The following is a 12,067-nucleotide window of genomic DNA, read 5'->3' as shown; positions in this document are numbered from 1 at the left end:
ACATGGTTCTCGATTTGGTGGTTCATGACTACAGTTATAGTCTACCACAGGTCTGACGCATGAAAACCAAAACCAAAACAGAAAGAAAAGACAATTTCTTGAGAGGGATTTTTTTCTTTACATAGTAAGTTTTGTACAGATCTGGTTTGAATATAATGGCTAAAGTACACCTCTGATTGAGGGAGAAAAGCCAATATGATGCAAAAGTGCAATCGAAGAAGAAAAAAAGGAGTATCTAGATGTGATGTAATGATGCCCTTCGATTGAGGGAGAAAACTCATAAAAAGAGCCATAAACACTACGCGAGTGTCCCACGAGTAGGGCTGAGCAAAAATTCGACAATCAGACTCTGAATCTGACTTCGCACCGGCTCGACTTTGTCAAGTCGTCGGAGTCGGAGTCGGAGTTATTGATGAACCGACTTCGGCTCCGATCCAACTCCGACCCTTCAACTCAGCCTCCGCCTCCAACGTGCCCTCCGACTCCGCTTCCGCCTCCGATTTTACATATTTTATAAAAAGATGTGTTTTTCTATATATTAATTATTTAAATTTTATACAACTATATCTTATATAGTTAGTTAAACTCAATAATATACTAGTTAAATAATATATTTATACTATAATATATAGACTAAATTGACTAATAATAGTTTAGTATATGACTATATGTAAATATCATACTATTACAAATTTACAATATTACTACCAGATAACACTAAATTACTAATGTATAAATATAATAGCATGTAATACTAATGTATATATAATATACTATAAACACTAAGATGCATAATAACATCAACATGCAATATTGTAATACTAATGGTAAATACTAATCTATAAATTTATAATAACATATAATGCTAATGTATAATAACTAAAGTATTGTTCATATAAATTACTAATAGTATTAATTACTATATATAAATTAGTAAACCACTTTAAGCCTATATATAAATTACTATATAAATCACTATAGTATTAATTACTAATACTATATTACTATATGATACTATTAACTATAGTGATATACTAGTATTAGACATTAGTGTACTAATACAATCAGTGATATAGTTAGTATAATATTTATACTAATACTATAATATAGTTATACTAAATTAAAATCACTATAGCAAATAATAATATATAATTATGCTAATCACTATAACTAATACTAATACTAATATAGACTATAGTTATAACTTATAGTATTATAACTATACTAAATCACTATAACTTATACTAATATAGTTATACTAAAATTTAAATCACTATAACTAATACTAATATAGTTATAGTAATTACTATAGGGTACTATTAATTATAGTGATATACTAGTATTAGTATACTAATACTATTAGTGATATAGTTAGTATAATATTTATACTAATACTATTATATAGTTATACTAAATTAAAATCACTATAGCAAAAGTTTAATCAAAAGTTAGTATGTTACTTGTTTTATTTAGTTGTATTTTTTGTTATAATAAAAAATTTAATTAGTTTAGATTGCAATGTTGAGAAAATTGAAATTTGAAAGCCCACAAATTTTTATTTTTTAAGAAAGTGGGTCAAATATGAAGTTAAAAAAGATAAAAATAAAAAATAAAAAAATCCGACTCCGCTCCGACAAGTCGGAGTCGGAGTCGGAGCGAATTCTGTATGTATTGGAATCGGAGTCAGAGGTCGGATTCAACTTCCGACAAAGTCAGAATCGGAGTCAGAGGTTGAGCCCTCAGAGTCCGAAACAGTCGGTGCTCAGCCCTACCCACGAGCTTCTTCTGTAGGATTGACTCGAAAGTTCAACGGCGAACTTTAAAATTATTTCCTTCTTTTGGTCGCAGTTAATTAATTGATTTTCCAGGATTATCCCCATCTGCAACAGTTGGACCCGACAATGGGCCACATTGACCATGAAAGAATGATGCCGTATTCAAATATGGCCCAGAGTTGAATATCAGAGTAATCACAAACATAATTAATTAGTAGGGGAGTCCAGAGCAAACCTGATATATAGTTTCTGCTTGCATCCCAACTTTAATGGCCGAATAGACTTAAATTTTGAGCAACAAACTAATCAAAATCCGACACCGAGGCAACTTCCTATGCATCCACGTGGAAAAATCTAAAGATCTCAAAGTTCTTTCCTTTTAAACTCTATAAATACCATATTCCCATCCTCGAGTAAACTCACTCCATCAATTCAAGTTATTGAATCTTAGACGCATTGTTTGGCTGGTGAGAAAACTTATTAATAATGGCTTCCAAAACTCGCACGGTTGACGGTAATATTCAAGTTTCTTTCTTTCTTTCTTTTCTTTTTTTTTTTTTTTTTTTTTTTTTTTTTTTTTTTTTTTTGTGTGTTTTATATCTATCACTTAGTGATTTGTTTTCTTGTTCACTCGATGATCGTGAACTATGTCTTTGTAGACATGCGCCTTAAAAGTGGACATCAACTATTCCGGATGGCATAAGACTATGTTGAAAGTATTGAAGAAAATCATAGGTATATTTCTCAATGCATGATTTGCGACACTTTCTTTTTGGGTTTTTTCTTTTCTTTTGCATGATAGGGTCTGGTAATCATTTTCTTCTTCGACGAAACTTCTGCTAGGAGTTACATACCATACGACATAGACGTGAATGAAGGGATGGCATATGTTTCTGGAAAAGTAGATCCACACACGATTTTGAAGAAGCTAGTGTAAGGTGGAAAACATGCTGAACTCTGCTGGGTTGAGATTGGAGATCCTTATAGGACAAGTGACTCTTATGGTCTTGATTATCTAAGAGATCACTCTCACTGGACTGGTTACCAAGAAGACTGATCCTATTGGGATGGTTATGGATAGTCATATAGTTCCTACCTCCCCTATCAGCCTTGGACCCGCCATCACTATCTGCCACATGCATCCTACTCATATTACTATTGATCATAGATTAACATTATCTAGGGTTTGGAATGTGTCATGATGAAATATTTTAGGGTTCTTCATGACATGTGATTTCATTCTGTTATTGATGCGTAGTATCCATGATTTTTACTATATCAGATACTATATATATATATATATATATATGAGATTCAAAGTTGTAATATTTTCCCACTTTATTTGCTTTGTTTTAGGACGGATCCGTTGTTTAAGGCTGTTGAAGGAGATGATGTTATTTCTCCTTTGGGACAATTTAAGAAATTTTGTTATATTCATAGTTTTAATCAATCTTGTACATGTTCGCACGTGTTTCTGTTTTTATGAAAGATGCTTACTAGTTGCTGTTAAATGAACTATAAAATGAATTTGGCACGTGAAATCTTTACCCTTTTTTTACTTCTTTTTGTATCATAAGTTGGCTGATAAATGCAGTGCCAGTTATATGCTCCCAGCAATCAAGATGATGCTGGTTTTACTAAGCTGCAGACTCGAAAGGTACTCAATTCAATCAAAGCAAATTAACTATATGCTAGTGTTAGCACCTACACTTAAAGACATTAACAATTTGTGCTGGAGCTGTTAAGGTTGTTGAATGATTTTTGAACTAAAATAGATGGAAGGGAACCTTGTTATCGTTCTTACAAAAAGGAGCTTACTTAAATCTGGGGAAAAAAATGGAGGTTATAGAATACTGGTAAACAGAACCAACTTTTCTATGGAAAAAGGTGCCCGGTATCCCATAAGAGGAATAATATAAGATGGTCCAAGGACAATCTGTGACAACCTTCTGGATTCTGGTATGGTTGAATCGTTGAAGGGTGCACATAAAAGGTCTGGTATTAACAATAGCATATTCTGCAGAGATCGTCGGTGTCTTACGTTTGAGTTGCACAAAATTAGATTTAGACTATTGATATAACTTATATAAATTCAATGTCAATTAGATCTACTTGAGTTTGAAGTAGGTGCCTTCCTTTCGCCAACCCGGGGAGGACATGAAAGAGATTTTGGGACTAAGCCAACCCCAACCCCAAACCCCAAACCCCAAAATAGAAACAATAAAGAAGTATACCATTGGGCTACTACTTGCAGGTCTTTTATATGGAGGAGGATTGAAAATCAGTAATTGCTTGCAATTGAATGGAAACTTTTGATTGATCTTCTGTTACTGATGCATATAGCAAGAATTGTGGCAAAATCCATATCTTGGAGAAGCATAAATCAAACTCTAATTTTAGTCGGTTCGGGAGGCAGGCACCACAACTCCAAGCCAAATGCACCATTAACGCAATTGCCTAATTTAGCCAAAACCATCTAAAATTCAAAGAAGCTGATCATTAAAAAAAGAAAAAGGAAAAGGAAAATACACACACACAATTCACAAGATTCTCTTTGGACAAGTGATCCAGAAATGGAAATCCACATTTATATATATTCTTATGCTTAGATGCAATCTTTATATTGTCCTAATCCCGTGAGGCAAAACAGGAAGGATGTACCAAACCAAAAACAAAAGTCTATAATATCGCCATATAACTGATACGTTTTCTCATTTATTTAACAGTTCAAAACGGAAAATCTGAGATTTCCTCAATCGATAGTTGACAATTATATAGAAAACTATCACGGTTCGTTGAGCTAATAAAATCTTCTTTTAATCCAAAAAAAGACAATACAAAGTTTGTCCACCAACAAGAAACCTCTGATCATATCAAGATTTTATATCGAAGAACAAGACACATGCATATGTTTTATTTTAGCGGTCTCAGCAGGAATTTGATTCAATATATGGTGAGTGCATGCACCATGAAACTCATCTGAATGGTTTTAGTGTTTTTGCGTTTTGTTTTGTCTTCCTGTTACTGATCGAAGTTTTGGGTAGCATCCAAAGGTTTTTTTTTTTTTTTTTCCATGTATGTTATACTGTTATGTCAGTACTGAATATGACTTCAAATGCCGATATAATCAAATTGATATATTGGGGAACTGTTTAATTTGTGCTGTTTTTAATTACCATCAGGAGTGTCCTAAAACATCGATGCCCAACAAGGGTTGGCATATATATCGGGCAATATAGAGTTCCCAGCTATGCTTCTGAAGATGCTGGCAAAAACAGGAAAGTATGCAGAACTGTATTGGGTGGGTTCCATGCATCAGAATAGGAACAACCCACTTGTACGTACAAGGAGAAGTTTTTCACATTGAATTTGGCAATAGTAAATATGCAAGACTGAGCTATATATGGCCATGGAAACTATAATCAATATGGGATATTACTTAAGGCAATAACCAAATACATGGAAGAGTGGGTTACTATATATGGGGATGATCCTCATAGCTCATATCCTGATGAACAAAACCCACGGCGCTGCTCTGAGATGGTGTCTCAGTCCTGATCTCCGATTGCACCACCGCTTGTAGACGGCTGTTCACAAGCACTGCCGATGGCTAATAATGACAGTATTTTGTAACAAAACAGGTTTAATCTTTCCAACACATTTGGAATATATAATTTGGATTTGAAGCTGATCATAGTGTTCTTGTAAGAACTATAAAAAACTTGAGCGAAAGATAGATAGACATATACATGAAGTGAGTCATATGATATTTATATACATGTACTCTAAGGATCTAAATTCGAATAATTTCAATATTTCCCACAACTATTCAATATCACCATAAAATAAGAAATTAAATTATAGACAAGGGAAGGATGTAAGGCTCTACTTTAACAAGACTAATAATATATTGTAGAGCCTAGGTTTTTAATGTATGAATTTTTAAACATATCGAAATAATAATAATAATAATAATAATACATATGAAACAAACGAGCATTATTAGATACAAGTTGTTTGACTCACTAAATTGCGTACTGATGCTGACATGACTTTTTTTATTGAAAATAAAAATAAAAGAAAAATTTTGAGAGAATAAAGTTCTCCATCTCACAAAAATCATTTTCATTTCAATTCGCATTATTTCATTAAATATGTCTTATATATCAGCATTGATATGCGGTTTGATACACGAACTCACTTGTAAAAAGATTTTTCCAAAAAAAATTTCTCCGATTAAGTTGGTCCAAAAGTAACCGAGCATGAGCATCCTCGGAAGTTGGATAGGCCTGAAATGCTAAGCCCAGCATTCTCTTGCAGGCCTAATTTTCTAAGCACAATTACTGTACACATACGTGCGCGATGAAATCCAACGCCCTATAGTTTATCTGACTCTTTTGCCCTCCAATACCATGTAAATGTCGTGGATACTTTGGTAATTACGAAACTAGGGTTTAGAGTGAGTTAACCCTAACTCGCCTCCCTTTAAATTCTTCTTTTCCGTCTCTGACCTCAGTTGCTCTGCAGAGATTTGTGGACTTGTGGCTGACAGACACCGTAGAACAGCCACTCGGCCAAAATGGGTATCTCTTAGTTTTCTCTGATGCTTTTTAATACATCTTGAAGTTTTTATTTTTGGCTACTGTTTTATGAGGATGATGATTTGGAGTGATTATTTGGATTTATAGGTATTTCTCGTGATTCCATGCACAAGAGACGTGCCACTGGAGGCAAGAAGAAGGCTTGGAGGAAGAAGCGCAAGTAATTCTGAAAATCCATTTAGTTCCCTTAGCTGAGAAATTTAGAAGGAAAAGTGAATTGGGATTTTAATATCCTTTGGTTCATCCCATATTTGTTTGCAAAAAGAGCTTAATTTCATCATTGCAGTTGAATAATCTTGTTCTGTATATGTATGTTAGTATCATGTGTTCGTTTGGCAGTATAACTTTAGCGAAAACATTTTTTTCGCTTTAAGCACTTTTTATATGGCTCTTTAGCTTTCATTTTTTGGTATGATTCACGGCAGGCTTAAATTGGATAGTGAGTAAAACTAAAACCCCTAAAATCCACGTCTTATTAGTTTGTAATTTTCTGCTCTGGCTGATGGATTTGTTTTGTACTTGAATGAAGTGAAGCCCGATCTACCTGTATGCCACAATTTCTTGAAACTGTGATATATTACTTTGCCTGATTAATGGATCTGCCTAATTTCCTATTTGACGTGCTCAATAGCACTGTTTATCTTACTTTTGAATGAATATAACCTATTTCCCACAATTACCGAAACCTCAATCTGTGCTGCTTTGGTTTGTTGATTTCTTAATGGTTTCATTGTATTCTTGGGTTGAAACGTAAACCCATAAATTCCTGACTTCTAATAAGTCCATTTGTTTTTTGTTTTCATATTTATTTGGGTTCATCTTATTTTTTGCATTTTGCAGGAAGATAACACCCCTATTTGAAATCTTTTCAACTTTAAATAAATTAACGGTTATCTTATCCTCCTGGGAAATGGGCTTATCTTGTTTCTTTTTTCAAGGTATGAGCTCGGAAGGCAACCTGCAAACACAAAGCTTTCAAGCAACAAGACAGTTAGGAGGATTAGAGTTCGAGGTGGGAATGTGAAGTGGCGTGCTCTGAGGCTTGACACTGGAAACTACTCATGGGGGAGTGAGGCTGTGACCCGGAAAACCCGTCTTCTTGATGTGGTCTACAATGCATCCAACAATGAGCTGGTTCGTACTCAGACTCTGGTAAAAAGTGCTATTGTTCAGGTTGATGCAGCGCCATTCAAGCAGTGGTATCTTCAGCATTATGGAGTTGACATTGGTCGCAAGAAGAAAACTTTGGCTTCCACCAAGAAAGAAAGCGAGGTAGGGCAGTATTTTTCTTCTGTGTGGTTCTTGTGTATCCCAATACAGATATTGGTACAAGTATTTATTACCTTTTTCATATTATTTGGCACATATATTAACACAATTTTCAGCGATTGGTTTTAGTTATTTTGGGGAAGACGTTATTTCTGATGGATATTTTACATCTTTGGTGATAGTAATTTTGTCTTGTTGAATTACTATCTTTTGGTTCATCGATTGGTATCCTATAGAAGTTTGTAATTGGCTAGGCTTGATGCATTGGTTATATTTTGGTCAATCTCTGGGTGCGAAATGGCTGCCAAAGATGCAAAATCCATGCACAGTTGCTATGTATTTATGTTTAGTGTTATCTTTTCCTTTTCCTTTTTTTTTTTTTGGAACAAAATTTTGAATTGTCTGAGTGAATTAAGGCAGTGGTGTGTTTTCTTTTACATTGGTCCACTCCAATGCTTTATAGGAGGGTGATGCTCCTGCTGCTGCTGCTGCTCCTGCTACTGAGGAGGCGAAGAAAAGCAACCATGTCCAGAGAAAGCTGGAGAAGCGGCAGCAGAATCGTAAGCTTGATGCACACATTGAAGAGCAATTTGGTAGTGGTCGTTTGTTGGCTTGTATCTCATCAAGACCTGGTCAGTGTGGCCGTGCTGATGGGTATGTGACTTTCCTACACTTGTGTTTTTTGAGTTACCAGATGTATTGAAGGTGTATTTTGAGGTTTCTACTTGTGCCTGGTAATTTTCAATTGTCCTTAAATGTACAATGTTTATATACGACACCTTTCCCTATGCTGTGTTATCTCTGAGATGTTAGAAAACCCCATGTTTTCTATGTCCCAAAATGCCCACCCCCCCCCCCCCCCCCCCCCCCCCCAAAATGAAATTCTATGTATAGAAAAAAATAAGTATAATTTCTCATGAAAACTTGCAAAAAAAGTATTATCTCTAATGTTGGTAACTTGGTATGGGTTTTATTGTGTGATATCTTTTGTTGTATGAAATCTGATCAGAGCTTTTCATATGCCTCGTAAATTTTCAGAGATGTATTCATTTATCTACCATTAGACTTAGATATGAAATGGTTTTAGATGAAAGATGAAAGTTGAAAAAAATATTGTTAAAATATTATTTTTTAATGTTATTATTATTTTGAGATTTGAAAAAATTGAATTAGTATTATAAAAGTTAAATTGTTTATTATATTTTTTGTGGGAATTTGGGAAAGTGGTAATGATAAGATAAGATGAAACACTTTCTAAATCTAAACTTGGCTTTACTGTTAAATTATGTATTCATTATCTACTCATTTTTGTGAGACTTACTGTTAAATGAAATGAATTTGTCGCAGATACATCTTGGAAGGTAAAGAGCTTGAGTTCTACATGAAGAAGATCCAGAGAAAGAAGGGCAAGGGAGCTGGAGCTGCCTAAAGTTTTGTTACCTGAACGTCATCCTTCATATCACATAGGGCGTTGAACTTAAGCTTAGATGAAACATTTTGGGAGAAAGCTATTTCTTGTGTTACATTTGACTTTCTAATTGGAATATTATGGGTGTCTTCTACTGTCATTGATGAACTGAATATCATTGTTAGCGTTGAGTTTATTATTTACTACCAACATCAGACGTACATCCAAATTATGCTACAAGAGATCGACCACAGAATTTGGATTAGTAATTGGCAGAAAGATGGATAGGATTTCTGAATAAGATGAAAGATAATTTTAAGCTTGTTTGGGGCCTCAAAGGAGAGACAAAATTCTCATATCTGATTTCATCTCATCTTCTTTTCAAACATAATTAAAAAATAATTTTTAAACAAATCATTATAATTTTTTTAAACTTTTAAATAAAAAATATTTTCAATATTTTCAAATTTCTAAATAAAAATTATATTCTTATAATATTTTAATTATATAATATTTTTTATTTAATTTTTTCTCTCTCATTTTTCAAAATTTAAAAAATACTAAACTCAAAGTCTCAAACTATCTCGCAAAATTTTTATCTCCAAAACCAGCCCACAAGCTTTTCTACCTGTTGCCTGCATATTCTTATGCGAGTGCTGTCACTTTTCTGCCAAAATAAAAAGAAATGAGATCCCTTTTTTGTGTTTTTTTTCCCTGAAAAAGAAGAAAAAAGAAAAGAGATCTAATCATCAAAGAGTGTACTTGAAACTGGATATTTTATTCGAGCTTTATAAATCGATGAAATAATATTCAAATCGTGGAAGTTTAGCATTCCAATCTTCTATGACGTGCATTAAGATGAGAATACACCATAATCCAACGAGTTTTTGAATCTATGCTTGCAATCCAGTGAAAGCCAAATTCATTGCCTTGCTTCTACAGCCATTACAACCTTGGTACCCTAACGGCATTTGCGCCAATGAAATTTCAAAACAACGAGTCTTCACTTGCCTCAGTACACAAAGGGCAGGGATGGAGAATAATACTTTCTCGAGTGTATATAAGCCCAGAGCCATTAAGAGCAGACTCTTCATTTACCGTACTTCTTTCTTAATCTTTCTCTCACGAAATCATTGCGAGCCTGAATTCGAGCTTGTTGAGGAGCGACGTTGACATAAGAGAGATGCAAACCTACGAGAAAAAGAGCAGCACCGGAGACGAAACATCCCACGGTCATCGCCAATTTCTTGGGTGTTGAAGGAAAGCAAAACACCATTTGCTTAACTGCGTACATCCAAAAGGTAAAGGAGAAAGATTTCATCAAAGATAATTAACAAACACCACCACCATATTTCATCGGAATTTGAATAATGCCCTCCATAATTTCAAGCTTCCTGAAAAACTCAAAAAATAAGTCTGATCCAATACATGCATAAACGATATCCTTTCCACGAGTTACTCGAGTAAAGCCTTAGCTACTGAATACTATATTCGTCTCCGAAACTACAATAAACAATATGGATTCATTTGCATTACCAATACTACGAGCATGTACGCATTAATCAAGAAAGCTCAGAAGCTCACAAGTGCCCGTATATAGTTCAACCGGTTGACTCTAAGAAAACCCATATCAATGAAACACTGTATATAAGGAAAAGAAAAAGAAAAGAAACTTCTAAGAAGCTTTTCGTCAAACATGTCGAGTGCAATTTTTTTAAGAAAACCTCGAATAACTCAGTCGAATTACGAATCATAAATTGATCAGTTTAAGCTAGAAATGGAGTCAAAAGTTGTACCTTTTGAGTTGGGAACAGATGGGTGCGTGAGTGGGGGTTCACGGAAAGACTGTAGGCCGAGGGCGTCTTGAGTCGTCAATGAAGGAAAGCGAATAAAGAGATCTGGCTTCCGGAGACACGCTTCAAAATTCCAAGATGCTAAACAGAGGGAGGATGACAGTATGGCTAAACGATTTTGCACCACTGTAGGGTGTTGGGAAAGGATGTCTTCTCAACTTCACTGACCATTTGCAAATTGCGATCTTCAGAACCGCGTCTCGTTTCTCTCCTTCCATTAAATTGCATTTTTTTAATAAATTAATATATATATATATATATATATATATATATGCGCATATATTAGGAAACGGTCTGAATGCGTTAAGCACCAGATATAATAATTTAAATAAAAAAATAAAAAAATCTGTAAATTATTTGTTTAAAAAAAGAAAATACAAGGTTAAAAAAAGATAAAAATTAAAATTAAAAAAAAAAATCTAAACTTCAGTAAAATATAAGTATTGGTCTGCATTCATATTGAATTATCTATTTACTCTCTATATAATAATAAAATATTATTAATTTAATAATTTTTTTATTTTTATTTTTATCACATTTTCTAATTCTACTAATTAAAATATTAATAATAATTATATTCTAATCAAATTAATAATATTCAATATTAATATTAATAATAATTATATTCTATTAAGGATTTTTTGATAAAACATGATCTTTTATTAAATTCTACAAGAGAGTTATATGTCAAATGGTCAAGAGTCTTAATGATCTTTTAGTAAAACAAGACTTAACGAACTTAACGGAAAAATAAGAAAAATTAACAGAAAAAAAAACAAAAATTACTATTCACAATTAGATAGTTATTTATTGTAATGGAGTAGATATATAAAATATTAGCCAGCAGTTTTTCTAACATGATGCTTACTATTTTTTAATTTGTTGATTAAGACATTATTTTTTTATTCTTAATAACTTGACAACCTTTTGTAAATTTTTAATAAGGGAGTTCCGATTATGTCCTATTTGGATTTCAAGATCCTCTCATTTTAATATCTAAATACTATCATTAAAGATACATTTTAATTTCAAATTTTTAACTTTTTAACTTTTTTATCTAATTATTATCTATTTATTATAACTTTTCCAAACTTCTAAACAAAACACATAAAACAATTCAACTTTTTTAAATCTCAAAACAAAAATTATATTTTAACAATA

General features: G+C 33.1%; 2 protein-coding genes across 2 annotated transcripts; both read left to right on the top strand.

Annotated features, from left to right (window-relative positions):
* Positions 1 to 2: 2 nt before the first annotated feature.
* LOC121235605 lies at positions 3 to 5,548 on the top strand. The gene is made up of 5 exons (XM_041131939.1): positions 3 to 50; positions 2,435 to 2,512; positions 2,626 to 3,168; positions 3,370 to 3,432; positions 4,958 to 5,548. Exons 1-3 carry the CDS (start codon positions 3 to 5, stop codon positions 2,710 to 2,712), a joined length of 213 nt encoding a protein of 70 aa, XP_040987873.1. The 3' UTR covers positions 2,713 to 3,168; positions 3,370 to 3,432; positions 4,958 to 5,548.
* Positions 5,549 to 6,205: 657 nt separating this feature from the next.
* Positions 6,206 to 9,213, top strand: LOC121234993 (40S ribosomal protein S8-like). Its single transcript, XM_041131168.1, has 5 exons — positions 6,206 to 6,358; positions 6,464 to 6,536; positions 7,315 to 7,648; positions 8,109 to 8,299; positions 8,993 to 9,213. The coding sequence occupies exons 1-5, from the start codon at positions 6,355 to 6,357 to the stop codon at positions 9,072 to 9,074; spliced, it is 684 nt and encodes a 227-aa protein (XP_040987102.1). The 5' UTR covers positions 6,206 to 6,354; the 3' UTR covers positions 9,075 to 9,213.
* Positions 9,214 to 12,067: the final 2,854 nt, after the last annotated feature.

This window comes from Juglans microcarpa x Juglans regia, chromosome 6D, assembly GCF_004785595.1.
Source record: "Juglans microcarpa x Juglans regia isolate MS1-56 chromosome 6D, Jm3101_v1.0, whole genome shotgun sequence".
NCBI lineage: Eukaryota > Viridiplantae > Streptophyta > Magnoliopsida > Fagales > Juglandaceae > Juglans > Juglans microcarpa x Juglans regia.
Note: the sequence above shows the minus strand (reverse complement) of the source record. Positions and strands in the feature narration are given on the sequence as shown.